Genomic DNA, 23,046 nt, shown 5'->3' with positions numbered 1-23,046 from the left:
AGTCTGACATCTTCATGACGGCCAACTCTCAGAAAGCCCAGCCTCCTCCCCTCCACCTTCCATGGAGTACGCAGACGGCGAGAGCCATGGCCCAGGCCTCCGACGCTCTCGCAACAAGGACGACCGAGAAGACGCGTTGGCTTCCGGTCCCATTGGAACACCAGAAGCGCTTCTACACCCCATCGGGGTCAACCCTCGGAGCAGCCTCGATCCAGGCGAGGTTACCAGAGCTGGTTAGGCGGACGCCGAGTCGCTGCGCAGGCGAAACGTCCTCCTCTCTGGCAGGGAAGTCAGCGACCACCTTCAATCACTGGCTCTGTCCCTGGCGGTGAACTCCTGGCTAGAACGCCTCCTTGCCTCGGCGTGGGAGTTCTTACCCGCACTACAACCCCAGGAAGAATGCGACCTCCAGGCTTTTTGGCAAGCGCGAGCAGAGCCCTGAAGCATCAGGTTTCCTGTCTCTCAACGTCCTGGGCCAACTTCGAGTCCCGCAGGAGAGACACCATCCTCGGGGACCCCAGTGACCCCCTCCTCAGGGAGATTTATGCTCACCCACACGCTGATTCCCCCGGATATGGTGGACTCCGAGATCCTAGACGCAAACATTATAGAGGCTCTGGACTCCCCCACAGGACTCCTAGGAATTCGCCAGCCCCTCCGCACAAGATAGGGGGTTGCCTCTCCCTCTACTGGAGAGCATGGGAAGAGGCCAGGGCGGAAGACTGGACCTACTGAGTCATTAAGACGGGCTATTGTCTTCCCTTTTCCACTGTCCCAAACCTCTCCCTCTATCCCATCCAAGTCAGCAGCTTCCACCCGGACTCGGCTCGCAGGCGGGCCCTAGCGGAGGAATCCTCCGTTCTGCTCCAGACAGGAACTTTAGTGGAAGTCTCGACTCCGGACCCAGGGTTCTTCTTACGGCTATTCCTAGTAGAAAAGACAACAGGGGTGTGGAGACCAGTCATCTATTTGTCTCCACTCAACAAGTTCCTTTTCCTTGACGAAGTTCCGAATGGCCACCCCAGAGTCCGTAAGGGCGTCTATCAGGGAAGGGAACTTCATGGTGTCGCTGGACCTCCAAGATGCATTCCGCCCAGCTATGCCAGAACACCTCAGAATGGTCCTAACCTTTGTCCTGAAATTGGGCACAGTAGTCAACCCGGGAAAAGTCAGATTTCTTTCCAGAACAGAGAGTCACGTACCTGGGTATGGTCCTGGACTCCTCCCTAATGGAATCCTTCCTAGTAGGAAAGGGGATCCCGAATCTCGCTTCTCTAGTTGCACAGGCACTATCGACCAGGTTCCTGATGGCTACACAATGCCAAATCCTCCTGGGCCATATGGCCTCCATAGAGAAATTAATCCCCTGGAGTAGACAAAGAATGCGACCACTACAGTGGCTCCTCAAGTCTCAGTGGGCCCCGCAAGAGGGAGAACCCCTACAACACATCTCCCTCACCGAAGAAGTCAAGGATTCTCTTCTCTGGTGGAAGGCCCATGCAACCTTCTCATGGGGATGCCCCTCGGCCCATCTCCCCCCGAAGTCCTCCTGTTCTCCGATGCCTCCAAGGAGGGCTGGGGAGCCCACCTCAACGACGATCACATCAGCGGTTCCTGGTCCACAGTCGAGCGGACAGCCCATATCAATTGGCTTGAGTTGAAAGCAGTACTCCTGGCTCTCCGTCACTTCAAGGATCAAGTCTCAGGAAAAGTAGTGGGCATAATGTCGGACAATTCCTCGGTAGTAGCCTACCTGAACGAGCAAGGGGGGCACAGTCTCCCAGGAACTATGCCTTCTGATGATGGACATCCTCAACCTAGCCAAGAATCTCCAGGTGTCACTCAAAGCCCGTTACATCCCGGGGAAGAGGAATGTCTGGGCGGACCACCTCGGCAGGAAGAATCAGATAATCAACACAGAATGGTCCCTCTATCGAGAGGTAGCGAACTTCATCCTCAGCAAATGGGGCTCCCCTCTAGTGGACCTTTTTGCAATGAGATGGAATCACCAACTCCCAATATTTCAGCCCTTTCCTGGATCCTCTGACAGCAGGAGAAGACGCTCTTCTGCACAGTTGGGACAACCTGGACTCCTACGCTTTCCCACCATTTCCCTTGCTCCAGAAGGTACCTCAGAGCAAGACACGCATCCTACCTTCGGATGACTTTGATCGCTCCTTGGTGGCCCGAAGCCCCATGGTTTCCGGACACCCTCGAGCTAGCAGTAGAAGAGCCTCTGGCCCTTCAGGGAAGACCAGATCTTCTGTATCCACCCATCAACGGGCCTTGACACAAGAACCCTTCAGCACTCAATCTTCACGCGTTCAGACTATGGTCCAGATCCTCCTAAAGAAGGGTTTTCCCAGAGAAGTGGTTGAGGACATGTCCGCTCCTATTTGCTCTTCCTCAGCTAACCTTTATCAAGGGAAATGCGCCTTTGCAAATGGTGCCACTCCAGGAAGTTAGTCCCAGTTCGAGCCACCATTCCTGAGATCGCCTCCTTCCACGTCCTCAGGAAGTCCAGGAAGATCTCCCTCTCGGCAGTACAAAGCTATAGGGCAGCTCTAAATCAGGTGTTTTCTCTGAAGGGCATGGTCCTAACCCTTTCACAGGAAATTTCCATGCTCTTCAGGCACTTCAAAGATCATGCCCCCCCCCCCCAGGGAAATCAGTTCTCCTCCGCGGGATGTGGCATTAGTCCTGAACTCTCTGAGGGGTCCCCCTTACGAACCTCTCCGAGAGGCACATCTGAAGGACCTCTCCTAGAGGACAGTTTTTTCTGCTAGCCCTGGCATCTTCCAAGAGAGTAGGGGAGTTACATGCCATCTCTTATAGAGTCGCCCATTCCAAAGGATGGAAAGAGGTCTCCTTCACTTTCATGCCTCAATTCATTGCCAAAACAAAGATCCTGCCAAATCCGACCCTAGATTCTGGTCCTTTAGTGTTCCATCCTTAGACGAATTTGCAGGGGGAGAATAGACTGAAACAGTTCTATGCCCGGTACAAGCCATCCGGACCTACCTCAAGAGAACCGAACATCTTCGACCAGAATTAAAGTGGTTGTTCATCTCTACTAAAGGTAGCCCATCACTAAGAATTCCTTTTCTTACTGGACAATGGAAGTCATCCGCAGAGCCTGCGACATGGACCACACAGATTGCCCATGACCTGAGGGCAGTAGGGACCTCCCTAGTCATCAGAAAGAATCGGTCAGTCAACCAGGTTCTTCAAGCAGGTATATGGAAAAGCCAGAATACGTTCACTTCCTTTTACCTCAAAGAAGTTATGCGGGAATCTTTAGGGAACTTATCTTTGGGCCCCATAGTGGCCACCCAAGAAGTCCTGAAAATGATATACCCCTCCTCAAGAGCACACAGCCGACCCTGACAACTCATCCAGGTTCTGGCTCGGCAACTGCAGGGATAACTTTCTAAAGTCCTTCTCATACTCTTACATTCCCTTACCTCACCTGCGGGCTCTCTAGCATTCCAAGGGAATCAATTCAAGCCCTTCAGTGGTACAAAAGTGATTATAACCTTTCTGTCTCCACTCCAGGGAACAGAAAGGGGTGCACTTCAAAGTGAGGGGAATGTATAGGGGTCTGGTCAACATAGTCTTAGCACACTAGATTTTCCTTACAGCGGTTTCCCAGGCTAGATAACAACTTCCTTCCCTCCTAAGTCCGAGTCTCCTAGTGTAAGGAGTACCGAAGAGTTTGTATTCTTCGGAACAAATGTAATTTTCGCAGGAAAATTAATTTTTCCCTGATACAAACCTGAGGTACTCCTTACCTTTAATGGCCCTCCTCAACCACCCCTCTAAACAGTTCCTTCTCCTTGCCTGACAACCTTGTGCTTAAATCATACCTGGCTCAGAGAATGGTTATAGTGTGCGAGACTTGTGGTGGAGGGCAAGGGCCCCCCCCTTGCCCCAATGGGGCCCCTTACTGAGGATAAGCGTTGCCCAGACCCACAGAGTGAGGATTTTAATTTCGCAGTAGAAATATTCGCGCTACGCGAGAGTATCCTAGTGTAAGGAGTACCTCAGGTTTGTATCAGGGAAAAATTAATTTTCCTGCGAAAATTACATTTTTACAATCCTGAGGTAGTATCCCTTCTAATGAACCCACGAGTAGGATATGAATTTTGTTTGCCAGTTGTCTTCAGTATTTCTTTAATGTGAAGTTCATCCTTGCATTTATCAATAATACATACATGTACATATATATATATATATATACCAATGTTTTTTTCCCCTTACAAGGGAGGTAGCCAAAAAGGAAAAGGCATAAAATCATTCCCACCCATTCCATCCCTGAATACACTCCACACCCCTCCACCCTCCCTCTCATCTTAGTACCTCCTGGATGACGGGTCATCCCTGCACCTTGTCCACTGCCCTTGGTCAGAAACAGTGTCGCAAGACACAGCACATCCACAGCAAGGCCGCTTCATTAAATCGCCCCCCCCCCCCATCCCCCCATGCATAAAAGAAGACGGGGAGAAATCCCTTTGGGCTGCATCAAAATTTGCTCACACATACTACCTCACCCTCCATCCCCCCGCCCACTCCACCTCATGCATCGCAACATCTTCCATATACAACCATTCTCCATTCACCCGTCTTCTGTCCTCTCCCGTCCTTCTGCAACAGACATTCCCCTCTTCCCCAAAGCCCCCTTCACCCCATCCATCCACCTCATCCTAGGACATCCCTTCATGTTCACTCCCTCCACATCTGCCTTCCATAACTCTTTTACTAGTCTTTCTTCCTTCATTCTTTCCATGTGTCCAAACCATCCTAATACTCTTTCATCAACCCTATCTCCCAACCCTCTTTCCACCCCTGTTCTCCTCCTCACCTCCTCATTTCTCACTCTATCCAGCCTAGTAACCCCCATCATACTTCTCAGACACTTCATCTCAAACACATTCAAACTCCTTCTCTCTTCCTCTCTTGTGTTCCATGTTTCTACCCCATACAGTGCTGTTGGCACAATCACTCCTTCATATAGTCTCCTCTTAACATCCATTCCCAAATGTCTATTCCTCGTTACACTATTTAATCCACCAAGACATTTACTCGCTTCTCTCAATCTACATTCTACCTCCACCTTCACTCCACCTTTTCCTGCCACATTTGCACCCAAGTATCTAAAACTATCCACTTCCTCCAATCGCTCTCCCTTAATGCTCACTTCCAGACTACTGCCACTGTCACCCCTTGTACATCTCATCACCTTACTTTTACCCACATTTATCTTCAGCTTTCTTCTATCACACACTCTCCCAAACTCTGTCACCAACTTCCTCAATCCCTCCTCCGATCCTGCCACAAGCGCAGTGTCGTCCGCAAACAACAGCTGGCTCACCTCCCACTTTTCTCCATTTTCTTTAACCATCTCCAATCCCTGACCCACTACCCTTGCATTTACCTCTCGCATTACCCCATCCATGTATAAGTTGAACAGCCAGGGCGACATAATGCATCCTTGACGAAGTCCCACCTTTACCTCGAACCACTCACACTCTCCATTTCTAATCCTGACACAAGCTCTACTACTCTCATAAAAACTCTTGACAACTCCTAGAAGCTTTCCTCCTATCCCGTATATCCGCAAAACCTCCCATAGGTATTGTTGAACTCTTGTATATTTATTCCTACCTCTTTTGGATTTTTCCTTTGTTCTATTGTTTTTCTTTCATATTTTCTTCAAGCCTCGCCTTAAACTTTTTAGCTGACTCACACTTTTTGTTAAACCAGAATTTTATAAGAACATAAGAATAAAGGAGACTGCAAGAGACCATAAGGCCTACACTAGGCAGCTCTGTGTCCATCACCACCTGTCATCCCCATCCATAAAGTTGTCTAATCATTTTTTAAAACAACTGATAGTTTCAGCGCTTACTACATGGTTACTAAGTTTATTCCATTCATCTACCACCCTATTAGTAAACCAATTCTTGCCTATTTCCATCTTAAATCTAAATTTGTTCAGTTTATACCCATTACTGCAAGTCCTACCCTGTTGTTTTATTATGATGGCCTTGTTTGCATCACCCTTATTATAACCTTTGATCCACTTGAACACCTCTATTAGATCACCCTGCACTCTGTGTCTTTCCAGAGAGTGTAAGTTAAGGTGCCTAAGCCTCTCTTCATAAGGCAAATTTCTGAGTCCATGTATCATTTTGGTCATTCTTCTCTGTACTGATTCTAGTGAATTTATGTCCATTCTGTAGGACGGAGACCAAAACTGTACCGCATAGTTAAGGATGGGTCTAACTATCACTAGATAGAGTTTAATAATTACCTCTGCACTTCTATTCGTTACCGTCCAAGCAATGAGACCTAAAGCTGTGTTAGGTTTATTTCTGGTGCTAATGCACTGCTTCCTGGTTTTAAGGTCCAGACTCACCAGAACTCCCAAGTCCCTCTCGCACTCAGTTTTTTCTAAAAACGTGTTATCTAAGCTGTATCTATTTTCGGGGTTGTGTAGCCCTACGTTTAACACGCTACATTTAGAGATATTGAAGTTCAGTTGCCATTTCACCGACCATGTTAACAATTTATTAAGATCATCCTGCAGAATCTCTGCGTTGTTATCAATTCATTTTACCAAACCTTTGGTATGTATTCTGTTTTTTAATATTCACTAGTATTTATTAATTCCTTCCAGTCCACTTAAAAGGATTTCCCTAAACATTCAGAATTTGTTTTTCCCTATATTGTATCCACCTTGTCTTTGTGATTTATTTCTTGCAATAACACCATGACAAGCTTATAATAGGGGAAGGAAGGAAGCAGTCACTGATTGTCAATTGTCCATATGGAAAAAAGATGGAGGAAATACAAAGTTATAGATTCTGGATCTAGTCTGGAGACCAAGTGTCATGAAAATGGGGGCAGGAAGATGATTCTGACATCTGTCATGCAGGACCACCATTTCTCGATACCTGTCATTAGTCCTGTGAAAAAGTCCCACAAGCATCTAGTTTTAGCATGATTGTGTGAAAAGGTACACACCTATGAAAGTGTATGGTACTTTATGTGTTGAATAAGTTATAACTTGTTGTTTTCAGAAATCAATAGTCATCTATCAGCTTTGGTGTGGGTACTGCTGCTGGTGCTTCTGGCAGTGGTCACCATAGCACCGAGGATGTCCATTATCTACACACTATGTTTCACAATTATCATCCGCCTCATCTTTTCTGTTGGTCCTGAACCTACGTTATGGCTCCTCGGTACAATCAATGTAAGCACCTATTCATATTTGAATTTTAAGGATATTTATTTTAATTTTATTTGTTTATTTGTATTGTAAGGCTGAAGGAAAATTGGCAAGAGTAGCTCAGTAAAAGCAGATAACATTGCTCTGCTAGTAGCAACAGAGGAGGTAGAATTTGTTGGAGGAGAAAATTTAAAAATAATATATTAGAAAGTAATGATGGGCAGTGGGTGGGATATAGGGATGAATTTAACAATTAGAGCATGTGGTCAGGATGTTAAACAAGCAAAAATGTGTGTAAGTGAAGAGTTGGAGAAGAATGTCTAGACATAGATGAGACCTGTTCCCAGGAAATTGTTCCCTGGGAAACTGTTCAGGTGCAATTTTTGCATATTTTAAACATATTTTTCCACCATCACATTTTGGGTTTAATGCATGATTGATTTTTTTTTTTTTTTTTTTTTTTTAGATTGGCGTTAAGTTAGGAAAACTAAGGGGTGTTATGTTTACATAATATTTGGATTGGTGCTAAACTAGGAGGGGTGGTTGAATGGGTTTTAATGGCATATGAAGTAGGTATGTTGCTTAGAGTTGGTCACCATTCTCACAAGGAGGAGCCTTTGGTATTTATTTGGTGTGTGTGTGTGTGCATGGGGTGGGAGGTTCTTGACTCAGCCATCCCTTAATAGGAAAGTCTGTGGTGTGTATATATATACTCTATAATAGTGGTTCTTAACCTTTTTCACTCCATTCCCCCCTTCATGAATTCTCATTATTACTGTGGCTCGCCTTTTTCTCCCAAATCCCACCCCACCAAAAGAGGTAAAAAATAAATAATAAAATGTTGATGAGAAACACCCCATTGCTGTATTACAAAGTTGACAATCTTATATATCTCTTGTATTTCTTCTGCCAGGACTGTGTGATGGATGATCCCCCCTCCCCCCCAATTCCTCACATTATATAGAAATGTATAATTTGTAATAGCTGGCCATACCCCCAGTAAATTCTTTTGGCTCCCTTAGGTTGAGAACCACTGCTCTCTGACCTTTACAGGAGCACAATTTTTTTTTTTAGCTGTAATACACCGTAGATTATTGGAAATGTTTGGAAATTGAATTCATCTTTCATTGTAATTTTTTTTACCTACCCTACTATAAAAAAGACAACATATACATAAGCATGTGTTTCATTGATTTGTTGTCTTTTAACAGTCAAAATATGTATTGCTGTATGCTCTTTACAGGTGGTAATTAAAGGTATACATCTGGTCAGCATTATGGGTAATAAAGGAACATTTGACAAGAAGCTAGAGGAGAAAGTGACTGACAGCGAACTCATCTACAATGCCATCTACCTCATCTTTTGTGTGCTTGGCCTTTCTGTTCATCCCTTCTGCTATTCTGTTTTGGTGAGTTTTTGTGGAGTTCTGCTTATAAGCCATTGAGAATTACAGGTTTACCCATTCACCCCAACCCCACCACCACTATTGCAACTAACCACCTCCACCTCCATTATTTCCACTGTCCCCTTCACAGTCACCCCCTTGTCCACCTCCTCTTCCCCCTCCCCCTTCCCCTCCTCTCCTCTCCTGAATATTGTATATGAAAACTGGTTTTGCTGTATAGGTACTGTGTCTTGCAGCATTAATTCTGACCCAGGGTAGTGGGCAGAATACAGGGATGACCCGTCATCCATGAGGAACTAACATGAGAGGGAGGAAAGGGTGGTGGATGAGAGTGGATGCACACCTTTTGACTTGGCTACCTCCCTTAGAAGGGAGGGAAAGCCCTTGGTATATAGATAGATGGAAAAAAGTTTGGCTTGCATGTGAGGATTTATAGCCAAAAAGATGTGAAGACACATTAGCAGTGTTAGCATAGTTCTGAAGTATACTGGGATACCACATACAAACCAAAATTTTTATTGTACAAATAACCGTGAAGGGCATCAGTGGACTATGTAGTGGCAGCTAACTTTTTTGGGACTATGTAGTAGCACCCAAAAAGAGGATTAGAAGATTTGTGGATGTAAATGTATTCATGGAAGAGAACAGGGGATAATCAGATAATTATTCAGTAGAAGGGAGAGTGAGAGTGGAGGTAAAATGAAGTAGGAGGAAAAAAAAGAGATGGAAAAGTGCTGAAGGTTAGCAGATTTAATGAGAAGGAAGAGAAAGAATACCAGAAGCTGAGTGAAATCTAGGAGGTAATGAAGGATAAGAGAAAGTAGAGAAAGAATGGCTATTTTTCAAGGATAAAATGCTAATGTGAAGGCAATATGTGGGATGAGGAGGATACGAGAGAATAGGAGAGGCATTACATAGTGGGATGAAAGGTGAAGGTAGTGGAAGAAAAGAAACAGGTTGACAAGTGGAAGTGGGGAAGCATCGAGATGTACTGAAGAAAGTAGAAGCAAAATACAAGGTGAGCAAGGCAGAGGAGAACAGATGATGATGGTTGATAGAGAATTTTGAAAATAATATAATTATATTTTAGAAGGAAGTGAGAAAAGTGAGGGTGAATGAGTCAGGGTGAAGGGAACAGATAGACAGATGTTAATGAAATTCAAGGCAGTAAGGGGAAGATGGATAGAGTATTTCAAGGATTTGTTGAATATGGAGGAGTTTCATTGTGACAGTAAGAGATGCCAGGAAAATGACTATGATGGGAGAGGATAATGGTAATGCTATAGGAAAGAAGAAATACAAAGAGCATTGAAGCAGTGAAAGTTGTCAAGGCACCAGATTAGATGGGTGTCAATGGAGTGCCTTCCGAAGGGAGTCATCGTTATTGTGGATTGGTTGGTGAGATTGTTTAATGCATGCCTAAGGGAGGGAAGAGTGTCAGTGCAACAGTTCTCTGTGAAGAAACCTCCAATTGTTGCCTGTGTTGTATTAGTGTGGGACAGTTAACATATCACTGGCTGAAAGTGGTAGAGAGGAACAACTGCCATTTGTCAGCTTTTCATATGTAAAAAGGCATAAGAAATACAGTTGAAGTTGATTGAGATTATAGGCTCAGTCTGGAGACCAAGTGTCAGCCCCACTTCCTGATGTAGATGAGAGGGTTGACTGGTTTTGAAAATAGGCAGCTCTGCTGCCCATTTTGCAGGCCCACTACAAGCAGGTACCCATCAGTAGTCCCAGAAAATTATGTAGAGTATAGGATGGAAGAAGTTGATGTGTTCTGAAAACAAAGAAACATTGGGCCTGTTCTGGAGACCAGGCATTGATGCTGTGGAGAGACACCTCTGGATGAGATTGGGGTAGGTGAGCTTCTTTGGCTGATGGGTTGGTGGCTGGTTCTTCCGAGGGTGTTGTGTCTTTAAAGGTTCTTCCTCCCTCCATCACTTTGGTGCTGCCACTTGAAGGTACAACTTATGGTACATTAGAATACATATTAAGAGTAGTCTTGTGATACAGCTGAATAAATAAAAATGTGTAATATACAGGCATTTTAAAGCTTTCTTTTTATCCTTTACAGTTATTCGATGTAGTATATCGTGAAGAGACTTTACTAAATGTTATGCGGTCAGTCACACGCAATGGCTGGTCTATCATCTTGACAGCAGCTCTTGCCCTCATCTTAGTATACATGTTTTCCATAATTGGATACATGTTCTTCAGAGATGACTTCATACTGGATGTCAATGATGATTCTATATGTATGTTTTGACCAAATCTGTATTTTAACAGTATGTGTAAAATTGTGTGATATATTTGATGGTTTCATTTTCACATTCCATACTTTAATTCAGTTTACCATTTATTTGTCACATAGATTGAAGCATATATGTGAATCATTATAAAACATAAGGTTAATAATGATTTTTTCAATATAAATTTTGTCTTGCAGCTACAATTTTATCCAAAGTGGATAACAAAGTAGAGGAGTCAGTGCGAATGCAGCTGAGCCAGAGCAAGGTGGAAGATTATATAGCAGAGTTACTTTTCAGCATGGGCATGAACAAATACACCTGTGAAAAGGGAGTAAATTGTGTTAACACTTCATTGGTTACCCGTGTGAAGGGGAACCTTACTTCGTGTAAGTTCAGCAACAGAAATTATGCTTTTAGAGCTGGAGAATTATGTTAGTGTCTGAAAAGGAAAATCATGCATTTAGGTTGACTACAAAGATTGAAGGTTTATGACAATTGGTACTAATTTCCTCATTTCTCCCCCCCCCACCACCACACACGCACCCTCCCTCACTCTATCTCTTCTCTCTCTTTCTTTTCGACTCTTCTTGTCTTTCAACTGAGGGACATTAGTGGTGAAAGAGATGACCCAGCAGGCTGTGTCATCCGTACAACAAGACACAAGACTACTGGTTGAGGTGGAGGATGTCAAACAAAAGGCATGTTCTTCCCTCATCATGTGTATTGTCACAACAGTTAACCATGGCCTACGAAGCGGGGGTGGTATTGGTGATGTTCTCCGAGCACCATCCAATGATGTACGTAACTGTAACTTTTGTTTCTTTTTAAAATAATGGTGTTGCTTGGTAGTAGTGTTGCATGCAAGGAAAAAAGGGGCAAACATGAATATAGTAGTTCTAGAGGGATCAGTCAGTTGAGTATAGTTGGTAGTGCATATGGGAGTGTATTCATTGAGAGGATTAGAAAGGGAACAAGAAATAATTGGGAAAAAGCAGTGGGGGTTTAGGAATGAAGAAGGTGCATAGAACAAATTTTTTTTATAGAAAAATTGATATGTCAAAGGGTAAGGAAGATTGATATGTCAAAGGGTAAGGATTTTGGGCTTTTATGGATTTGTAGGAGGTATATGACAGGGCTGACAGGCATTTTGAGATGTATTGCAAGTGTATGGGATGGGCAAGTATGTGGAACAATTAAAAACAAAGTATATTGAGTAGTAGTAGGGAATGGAGAAAGTAAGTGGTTTGAGGTGAAGGTGGGACTATGCCAGGGTTATATGTCACCATGGTTGTTCAGTGTGTATACAAATGGAGTAGGATAGGTGGTGCTAGGTAGAGGTTTAGAGCCAGTATGCAAGAAGGGAGGAAAGTGGGAGTTGAACCAACTGTTGTTTGTAGGTGACTTGGTGCTTGTAGTTGAGTTGAAGGAAGCACTAAAGCAGTTAGTGGCAGAGTTTTGGAGGCTATGTGAAAAGAGAATGCTGAAAATAAATGTGGGATAAAGTAAGGTAATTAGATGTACAAGGGGTTAGGGGACAGAGGGATGGAGGTGAGGGGCAAGAGTCTGGAGGAAGTGAAGAAGAAGTATTTAATATCACATGTAGCAGGGAACTGAGAAGTGGGTGTGGATGTGGTTTTGAATGGGTGTGAGATGGTATAGGGTGAATGTATGCTTTGAATTGACCACCCCTCTTATAAGGGATGTATTTTAGTATTTGTATGTATGGATTGTTTATTCAATTTCAATTCCAAATTGAAAGAGGGAGGTGAATGGGGGTGGAATATGTGGGGATAGAATTTTTTTGCTACCTCCCTTGTAAGGGGGAAAAAGCCATTGGTATATGTATGTAATTCCAAATTAAGTAATGTGTACATATAGTATAATTTTTTTTTCATGAAAATTTAGATTAACATCTGTAGTATCTAGAGTTATTCCTTTCTCATGTTTGTTTCTTCTTCCCTCAAATTTTTTCCCCTCTTAATTTTGCTTACTTCTTTCTACCCCCGGCTCTGCCTTCTCTACTCCCCTTATTCTTTTCCTTTCCACTGGAAGGTATGTCAGAAGAGAGACAAGGGAAAGTGGGAAAAATTAGTGATGAGATGAACAAGGTATGACAATGGTGGCAGACCGAATGCGAGTGTGAAGGATGGCAGGCTTGAGGTGTAGTTTTAAAATCTTGGGTCACATTTGGCATTGAATGGAGGAGTGTCACACAGTGAAGCAGTGGGGATAAACCAGCTCTGTCTGTCAGGCCATGCCATGGAATCATGTCTCACTGTATTGCTCTTGACCCAAGCAGTGTGGAAGATAAGGTAACCCTTCTTCCTTGAAGTGGTGAGATAGGAGGGACATTTGAATAGGTTTTATTTTTTTATGCTGTAGGTATGTGCTTTGAGTTGGCCACCCCCCTTTCTAAGGGGAAAAGGCCTTTGGTATATATATATATTTCTTTGTATTATGATATAACGTTGTTTAACATTACAGGAAAATTTGTTTGCTGCTCGAGTTGTTTATGATCTTCTGTTCTTCTTCATCGTCATCATTATCGTTCTTAACCTCATCTTTGGTGTCATCATTGATACCTTTGCTGACCTGAGAAGTGAAAAGCAACAAAAAGAGGAAATTTTAAAGAATTCCTGTTTCATCTGTGGTAAGTATTTCAGGAACTGAACCCTTCCTATAGTTTCATACTATAACCAGTCAATTGTGGTCACGAGTTTCATTGATCAGAAACCCGTAGCTATACAACACTTGCCATTGGTTCTTGTGCTTTGTTGATCTTTGTGGAATGAAGTTTTTATTGCTGTATTGAAATGGTATGGGTCTGTGTATATATTACTGGCTATTAGGAGAAAAGGAATAGCATTCACATTTGTATTTATGAAGGGAAAAGATCATTTGAAGTGTTTTGACTTTAATGGTACTATACAAGTCTTTGTCTATATTCAAGGGCTGAATCGTGCAAGCTTTGACAACAAGGCTGTGAGTTTTGAAGAACACATCATGTCAGAACACAACATGTGGCATTACCTCTATTTCTACGTTCTTGTAAAAGTTAAAGATCCTACTGAATTTACGGGGCCTGAAAGCTACGTTTATGATATGGTGCGGGTAAGTATCATTCTTTTGTACAAAGCCTAAACAATTGTGGGTCATTGTAGTATAGTACACAATTCTCTCTCTTTTTCTCTTTCTCCATTTCTTTCTCTTTTTCTCTTTCCCTCTGCCTTCCTTCCTCCCTCCCTTCCCCTCTTTCTTTCTCTCAAGATTTAATAAACCAGATTATCTGAAGAAATTTTGCTTTTGGTATTATAGATGAATGATCATATTAAGAAATATTTTGTTGAAATTTTTTTTTACTTTTACCCTACCCATTGACCCATTGCCATAACACAAAATCAATACAGTTCAACATTGCACAGAATGATGATGACAATTATTGCCTCAAATTTCACCAAGTGGAAAACCTGCAACCCCACAGCAGATGGCAATAGTCCTTGGACCTTCTTACAAACCTCTGTGTGAAGAAACTTTGGACTGGTGCCTCTGTATCATTGTAGGACTCTTTCCATGTCATTGGCTGAAAGTAGTAGAAGGAGGGGAGCAATTAGTTGTCAGGTCTCTATGTGTGGAAAAGTGTAAGAAGTACAGTTGAAGTTGAGAGAGAACTTGGGCCAGGTCCTGAGACTTGAGGGCTGCATCTCCTGATGGTGATGGGGTGGACAGGTTTTGAAAATGGACAGCTCTGCTGTCCATCTTGCAGGAGCACCACAAATAGAACCTGTCATTGCTCCCACATGGGGTAGAAAGGATTAAATAATGATCATAACTGTTACCTCGACTTTCACTAATTAGAAGTCAGCAGCCTCACAGTGTCTGGCATCAGACCTGCTCTCCCATAGGACCTCTTCAGGGAAAAGCATTGGATGTTGTATTAGTGTGGGAATGTTTCTGTTACTGGCTTGCAGTAGTAGTAGTGGTAGTAATAGTTGTAGTAGCTGTAGTAGTAACAGTAGCGAGAAACAGATTAGTTGCCATAGGTCAGTTCACCTTATGTGAGGTGTAGAAAGTAAGTCAGAGTTGAGAAAGATGGATCTTGAACACAGTGCAGAGACAAAGTGTCAGCCCCCTTACAACTGCACCTTGAGATGAAGATGTGGTTGTTGAAGGATTTTGAAGATAGTTGGCAGGGATTTGTTTCTCTCTGATGTCCATCTCACAGGATTAGAACATACAGGTACTCGTTGGTCCCATGATATCTTCTGATGCACCATTGCACCCTAAGACCTTCAGTAGAAATAGTTGTAAACCAAGCACTGTGCCAGCAAATAAATATGTGGTTCATAGCTGTACTGGCAGGGAGAAGAAAAATACATACATATACCAAGGCTTTTTCCCCCTTACAAGGGAGGTAGCCAAAAAGGAAAAGGCATAAAATCATTCCCACCCATTCCATCCCTGATTACACTCCACACCCCTCCACCCTCCCTCTTATCTTATCATTACATCAGCGACCGCCCCCTCTCTGTCCCCCCATGCATAAAAGAAGACGGGGAGAAATCCCTTCGGGCTGCGTCAAATTTTGCTCACACATACTACCTCACCCTCCATCCCCCCGCCCATTCCACCTCATGCATCACAACATTATCCATATACAACCATTCTCCATTCACCCCTGTCCTCTCTCGTCCTACCTCAACAGACATTCCCCTCTTCCCCAAAGCCCCCTTCAACCCATCCATCCACCTCATCCTAGGACGTCCCTTCATGTTCACTCCCTCCACATCTGCCTTCCATACCTCTTTTACTAGTCTTTCTTCACTCATTCTTTCCATGTGTCCAAACCATCCTAATACTCTTTCATCAACCCTATCTCCCAACTCCCTCTCCACCCCCGTTCTTCTCCTCACCTCATTTCTCACTCTATCTAGCCTAGTAACCCCCATCATACTTCTCAGACACTTCATCTCAAACACATTCAAACTACTCCTCTCTTCCTCTCTTTATGTTCCATGTTTCTGCCCCATACAGTGCTGTTGGCACAATCACTCCTTCATACAATCTCCTAGCATCCATTCCCAAATATCTATTCCTCATTACACTTTGTTCCGAAGAATACAAACTCTTCGGTACTCCTTACCCAAGGATACGCGGCGCGTTTCTACCGCTAACACTGTGTGTGCTTGAAAACACCTCACTCCGAGGGTCTGGGCAACCATTATCCTCAGTAAGGGGCCCTCCTGGGGCAAGGGGGGCCCCCCCTCCCCCCGCAAGGGTAGGAGGGTAGAAGCTCCATTGTCTAAGCGGTAGCGATCGAGTCAACATCTCTCACAGTCCGGCTAACACTGACGTCCTGTTTGGGGACCGTTTTCCCCGCTTCCGTGCTTGTATCAGGAAATTAATTTCCTGCGCCAATCCCGCATCGTTCGATTCTCTCGAACGCAATCGGCATCGGCCTTCTACACCCTTCCAACGGCGTCCTTTGTGTGGAACGTCCTGCATCGCCGCCTTCCCCCTGCTTGGATCGTTCGATTATCTCGAACGCAATCGGCATCGGCCTTCTACACCCTTCCAACGGCGTCCTTTGTGTGGAACGTCCTGCATCGCCGCCTTCCCCCTGCTTGGAAGCGCTTGAGTCCCCTTTATCCCTCTCTTTAATCTCCACCGGGTATTCTCCGCTTCTCTGTAAGTATGGCATCTGGTCCTAGTGTTGTTGTTCGCGATAGCATGTGTGCCTTCGCCCGTGGTGACTTTCGCTGCCGGGCTCTTCTCCCACCGACAACTGTGGACCCACACTCTTGGTGTATCCATTGTCGGAATCTGGCATGTTCCCCTTCATCCCCGTGTACTACGTGCGCTCAATGGGGTGATAAGCAGTGGTCCGCGTATTTTCATGCTCACCGGAAGGTGCAGCCACGGGTCAAGATACGCGGGCCAGGAAGATGGCTTCCCCCCTCACCCGACACAAAGAGAAGGCATGCTACGTCGGCGGAGGACGCGGGCAGTTGTCTCCCCCCTCCTAAGCGTAGTAAACGGAAAGGTTGTACAATAGCCGCCCCGAGTCAGTCTCAGGCTAAATTGTCTCCTGTTCCTGCCAAAAGGGGGGCTAGTTTCGACGGGCACGCGCCATTAGCCCCCGCGAACTACCCCCCGGGTACGAGCTTTTTCCCGGTTGCGTCCGCGGGCTCCGCGGTGCTACCCGGCAGCTCCACCCCCCCACGGACAAAGGAACCGAGTTCGGAGATTCGGAGCGCGTCAGCCTCTTCTCCTTCTCGGGTGACCCCCAGTCCCACCCCTTCCACCTCTCGTCAGACGAGCCGGGTCATCACCGGAACCCTTTCTATGCCCGGTGGGCAGGAAGCCCGAGGTGTACCCACACGCGCGTTCGTCGTAGGTGACTCAGCTTCGTCCGGAGGAGGCAGTCTCCCCCTGGCGTCTCCCGGACCATCCGCACCCAGGCGGGACCCTCCAAGAGGACATTCCCCGGACCTCCTCCCCACTCTCTGTTCACTCGTCACTACGTTGAAGGAACAGATGGAGGCCCAACGGGAATTTTTCCGCGCTTCTCAAGCGCGGTTCGTGCACCGCACGGCAGCTCGTGAGGAGTCTCCGCCCCCAAGGGCCCCCCTCGACCAGCTTCCACTTGCTCAGCCCCCCCCTGAACCCATCAGTGACGAGGATGGTAGCGTGCGGTTCCTCTCTGCCCGTGCCGACCCCTCCTACGCCGACGACGATGTCCACAGCGCCGTAGGGGGGGGGGTCACGCTCCCTTTCCCCTCCCGTTTCCCAGTCGGAATCCTCGATGGTGGTCCCACCTTCCTTCTCGGACGTCCTCGCGAGGGTTCGGAGGGCGAATCGACTGGGCCCCCCGAAAGAAGAGGAAGCCACATTCGAGTCTGACATCTTCATGGCGGCCAACTCTCACAAAGCCCAGCCTACTCCCCTCCACCTTCCATGGAGTACGCAGACGGCGAGGGCCATGGCCCAGGCCTCCGACGCTCTCGCAACAAGGACGACCGAGAGGGCGCGTTGGCATCCGGTCCCATTGGAACACCAGAAGCGCTTCTACACCCCATCGGGGTCAACCCTCAGACCTGCCTCGATCCCGGCGAGGTTACCAGAGCTGGTTAAGGCGGACGCCGAGTCGCTGCGCAGACGAAACGTCCTCCTCTCCGGCAGGGAAGTCAGCGACCACATTCATTCACTGGCTCTGTCCCTGGCGGTGAACTCCTGGCTAGAACGCCTCCTTGCCTCGGCGAGGGAGTTCTTACCCGAACTACAACCCCAGGAAGAATGCGACCTCCAGGCTTTTTTGGCAAGCGCGAGCAGAGCCCTGAAGCATCAGGCTTCCTGTCTCTCAACGTCCTGGGCCAACTTCGAGTCCCGCAGGAGAGACACCATCCTCGGGGACCCCAGTGACCCCCTCCTCAGGGAGATTTATGCTCCTTTGAGGAGGGCCCCCCTGCTCACCCACACGCTGATTCCCCCGGATGTGGTGGACTCGGCAATCGCTAGCACCAACCAGTTGCTACACAACAGAGCCATCGAGAGAACAGCCGTCTCTAGCTCGAGGCCAAGGACCACCCCCCCATCGACCCCTCGGTCCTTTCAGACGCAGAGGCAGCCTTTTCGTCTCCCTAAGCGGGAAGCCGGGCCCCCTCCCCATTCGAAGTCCAAAGCCCAGACAGGAAAGCCCCGCCCCTTCCCCAATAGAGAACAGGGGCGCAAACATCATAGAGGCTCTGGACCCCAACGCAGGAAATTCTAGGAACTCGCCTGCCCTCCCGCACAGGATAGGAGGTTGCCTCTCTCTCTACTGGAGAGAATGGGAGGCTGCCGGGGCGGAGGACTGGACCATCCAGGTTATCAAGGCAGGCTATCGTCTTCCTTTTCACACCATCCCCAGCCTCTCCCCCTATCCCATCCAAGTCAGCAACTACCATCCGGACTCGGATCGCGGGCGGGCCCTAGTGGAGGAAATCTCCACTCTGCTCCAGAAAGGAGCACTCGAGTAAGTCTCAACTCCGGACCCGGGGTTCTACTCGAGGCTATTCCTAGTACCAAAGGCTACAGGGGGGTGGAGACCTGTCATCGATCTGTCTCCTCTCAACAAGTTCCTTTCCCTGACGAAGTTCCGGATGGACACCCCAGAGGCCGTGAGGGCGTCTATCAGGGAAGGGGACTTCATGGTGTCCCTGGACCTCCAGGACGCCTATTTCCAAATACCTGTCCATCCCTCATCCCGAAAATTCCTCCGCTTCGTCCACAAGGGGACCACTTTTCAATTCACCTGCCTATGCTTCGGCCTCTCCACAGCACCCCAAGTCTTCACCAGAGTGTTCAAACTCGTCTCAGCGTGGTCCCACTCCAGAGGGATTCGCCTACTCCGTTACCTGGACGATTGGCTGATCCTGGCACACTCCGCCCAGCTATGCCGCGACCACCTGGGGATAGTCCTAGCTTTCATCCGCAAATTGGGCTCCACGGTCAACCGGACGAAGTCAGATTTCATTCCAAGACAGAGAGTCACGTACCTGGGTATGGTTCTGGACTCTTCCCTCATGCAGGCATTCCCAGTAGAGAAGCGAATCCAGAATCTCTCTTCCCTCGTCGTGCAGGCACTATCGACCGGGTTCCTCACGGCCAAACAGTGCCAAGTCCTCCTGGGCCACATGGCCTCCGTCGAGAGGTTAATACCCAGGAGCAGACTGAGAATGCGACCCCTACAGTGGCTCCTCAAGTCCCAGTGGTCCCCGCTAAGGGGAGACACCCGTCAACACATCACCCTTACCGGAGAGGTCAAGCATTCTCTTCTCTGGTGGAAGGACCCGTGCAACCTGCTCGTGGGGATGCCCCTCGGCCCATCTCCCCCCGAAGTCCTCCTCTTCTCCGATGCCTCCAAGGAGGGCTGGGGGGCCCACCTCAACGACGATCACGTCAGCGGTTCCTGGTCCACGGTCGAGCGGACAGCCCATATCAACTGGCTAGAATTGAAAGCGGTACTGCTGGCTCTCCGTCACTTCTCGGGTCAAATCTCGGGGAAAGTTGTGGGCATCATGTCGGACAATTCCTCGGTAGTAGCCTACCTGAACAAGCAGGGGGGCACAGTCTCCCAGGACCTCTGCCATCTCACTATGGAGATCCTCCTATTAGCCGAGAACCTCCAAGTGACACTCAGAGCTCGCTACATCCCAGGGAAAAAGAATGTCTGGGCGGACCACCTCAGCAGAAGGAGTCAGGTAATCAGCACGGAGTGGTCCCTCCATCCGGAAGTGGCGACCTTCCTCATCAACAAATGGGGCTCCCCTCTGGTGGACCTTTTCGCCACCAGATGGAACCACCAGCTCCCGGTGTATTTCAGCCCTCTCCCGGATCCGCTGGCAGCGGGAGAGGATGCTCTTCTGCAAAGCTGGGACAACCTCGACACCTACGCTTTCCCACCGTTTCCCTTGCTCCAAAAGGTGCTCCAGAGAGTACGAACCGCATCCAACCTTCGGATGACTTTGATCGCTCCCTGGTGGCCGGAAGCCCCATGGTTTCCAGACGCCCTCGAGCTAGCAGTGGAGGAGCCCCTGGCCCTTCAGGGAAGACCCGACCTTCTACATCAACCAGTCAACGGGGCCTGGCACAAGAACCCGTCAGCCCTGGCACTTCACGCGTTCAGACTATGGTCCGGATCCTCCTAGAGAAGGGTTTCCCCAAAGAAGTGGCAGAAGACATGTCCTCCCCTATTCGCTCTTCCTCAGCTGCCCTTTATCAAGGGAAGTGGAATGCTTTTGCAGAATGGTGCCACTCCCGAGCAATAGCCCCAGAGCAAGCCACCATTCCTCTGATTGCCTCCTTCTTCCACTTCCTCCGGAAGTCCAAGAAGATCTCCCTCTCGGCAGTGCAGGGCTATAGGGCAGCTCTTAATCAGGTGTTTTCTCTGAAGGGCATGGATCTAGCCCTGTCTCCAGAAATTTCCATGCTCTTCAGACATTTCAGAAAATCATGCCCCCCCAGGGAGATCACTTCTCCTCCATGGGATGTGGCATTAGTCCTCAACGCTCTGCGGGGCCCCCCTTACGAACCCCTCCGAGATGCTAATTTCAAGGACCTCACCTTGAAGACAGTCTTTCTCTTGGCCCTGGCGTCTTCCAAGAGGGTCGGGGAGTTGCATGCCATCTCTTATCGAGTCGCCCACTCGAAAGGATGGCAAGAGGTCTCCTTCACTTTTCTGCCCCAATTCGTTGCCAAAAACCAGGATCCGGCCAAAGCCGACCCTAGATTCTGGTCCTTTAGTATTCCTTCCTTGGACGACTTTGTAGGGGGCGAACATGCAGAAATGGTCCTATGCCCGGTACGTGCTATCCGGACCTACCTCGAGAGGACGAAGCATCTTAGACCAGACTTGCCAAGACTGTTCGTCTCTACCAGGGGTACACCCAAGCCCGTCACTAAGACTTCCATTTCTTACTGGATCAAGGAAGTCATCCGCAGGGCCTACGCCTCGAGCCCCACGGATTACCCTGGAGCAAAAGCTCATGACCTCAGGGCAATAGGACCCTCCCTAGTCTTCCGAAAGAATCGGTCAGTCAACCAGGTCCTTCAAGCAGGTATATGGAAGTCCCAGACTACGTTCACTTCCTTTTACCTCAAAGATGTCATGTGATACTTAGGGACCTTCTCTCTAGGCCCCATAGTGGCTGCCCAAGAAGTCCTGAGATAACATACCCCGTACCAATGGCACACAGCCAACCCTGAAGCCTCATCCAAGTTCTGGATCGGCAACCACGGGGATACCTATCTCAAGTCCTTCTCATACTCCTACATTCCCTTACCTCACCGAGGGCTCTCAAGCATTCCAAGGGAATCAGTTCGAGCCCTACAAGGGGTACAAAGTGAGTATGCCCTGTCTGTCTCCACTCTGGGAACAGATCCAGGTGCCCTTCACAGTTTCGGGGAATGTATAAGGGTCTGGTCAACGTAGATCTTAGCACTCTACATTTTCTCCTTACGAGGGTTTCCCAGGCTAGACAAATACTTCCTTCCCCCCTAAGTCCAAGTCTCCTTGGGTAAGGAGTACCGAAGAGTTTGTATTCTTCGGAACAAATGTAATTTTCGCAGGAAAATTAATTTTTCCCTGATACAAACCTGAGGTACTCCTTACCTCTAATGGCCCTCCTCATCCACCCCGCTAGTAGTTCCTTCTCCCTGGCCTGTCAACCCTCGTGACTAATTTCATACCTGGCTCAGACAATGGAGCTTCTACCCTCCTACCCTTGCGGGGGGAGGGGGGCCCCCCTTGCCCCAGGAGGGCCCCTTACTGAGGATAATGGTTGCCCAGACCCTCGGAGTGAGGTGTTTTCAAGCACACACAGTGTTAGCGGTAGAAACGCGCCGCGTATCCTTGGGTAAGGAGTACCTCAGGTTTGTATCAGGGAAAAATTAATTTTCCTGCGAAAATTACATTTTTAATCCACCAAGGCATTTACTCGCTTCTCTCAATCTACATTCTACCTCCACCTCCACTCCACCTTTTCCTGCCACATTTGCACCCAAGTATCTAAAACTATCCACTTCCTCCAGTCGCTCTCCCTTAATGCTCACTTCCAGTTTGCTGCCATTTTCACCCCTTGGAGAACATCTCATCACCTTACTTTTACCCACATTTATCTTCAGCTTTCTTCTATCACACACTCTCCCAAACTCGTCACCAACTTCCTCAATCCCTCCTCCGATCCTGCCACAAGCGCAGTGTCGTCCGCAAACAACAGCTGGCTCACCTCCCACTTTTCTCCATTTTCTTTAACCATCTCCAATCCCTGACCCACCACCCTTGCATTTACCTCTCGCACTACCCCATCCATGTATAAGTTGAACAGCCAGGGCGACATAACGCATCCCTGATGAAGTCCCACCTTTACCTCGAACCACTCACTCTCTCCATTTCTAATCCTGACACAAGCTCTACTACTCTCATAAAAACTCTTGACACCTCCTAGAAGCTTTCCTCCTATCCTTTATATCCGCAAAACCTCCCACAGTGCCTTTCTGTCTACCCTGTCGTAAGCTTTTTCCAGATCCATAAAGGCCCAAAAAACATCCCCCCCCTTTCCTATAGTTTTCTCACACATCTGTCTTACCACAAAAATCTGATCTACACAACCTCTACCTGT

At 47.4% G+C, this 23,046-nt stretch overlaps 1 protein-coding gene across 17 annotated transcripts in view; it reads left to right on the top strand.

The window, feature by feature from the left end:
* The window catches only part of Itpr (Inositol 1,4,5,-trisphosphate receptor), a 441,449-nt gene that overhangs the window by 403,682 nt on the left and 14,721 nt on the right, over positions 1–23,046 (top strand). For all 17 annotated transcript variants that reach the window (XR_012966877.1, XM_076192806.1, XM_076192819.1 and 14 more), the window contains 7 exons: positions 7,083–7,255; positions 8,475–8,639; positions 10,714–10,894; positions 11,086–11,274; positions 11,501–11,685; positions 13,373–13,538; positions 13,839–13,999. Coding sequence is in view for 16 of the 17 variants with exons in the window: in XM_076192806.1 (XP_076048921.1) it covers positions 7,083–7,255; positions 8,475–8,639; positions 10,714–10,894; positions 11,086–11,274; positions 11,501–11,685; positions 13,373–13,538; positions 13,839–13,999 (1,220 nt within the window). In the remaining variant the exon portion in view is untranslated. The remainder of the gene's footprint in view (positions 1–7,082; positions 7,256–8,474; positions 8,640–10,713; positions 10,895–11,085; positions 11,275–11,500; positions 11,686–13,372; positions 13,539–13,838; positions 14,000–23,046) is intronic.

The sequence above is a fragment of the Oratosquilla oratoria genome, chromosome 11 (genome assembly GCF_046742065.1).
Source record: "Oratosquilla oratoria isolate Oo_2021 chromosome 11, ASM4674206v1, whole genome shotgun sequence".
In the NCBI taxonomy this organism is placed as follows: domain Eukaryota; kingdom Metazoa; phylum Arthropoda; class Malacostraca; order Stomatopoda; family Squillidae; genus Oratosquilla; species Oratosquilla oratoria.
Note: the sequence above shows the minus strand (reverse complement) of the source record. Positions and strands in the feature narration are given on the sequence as shown.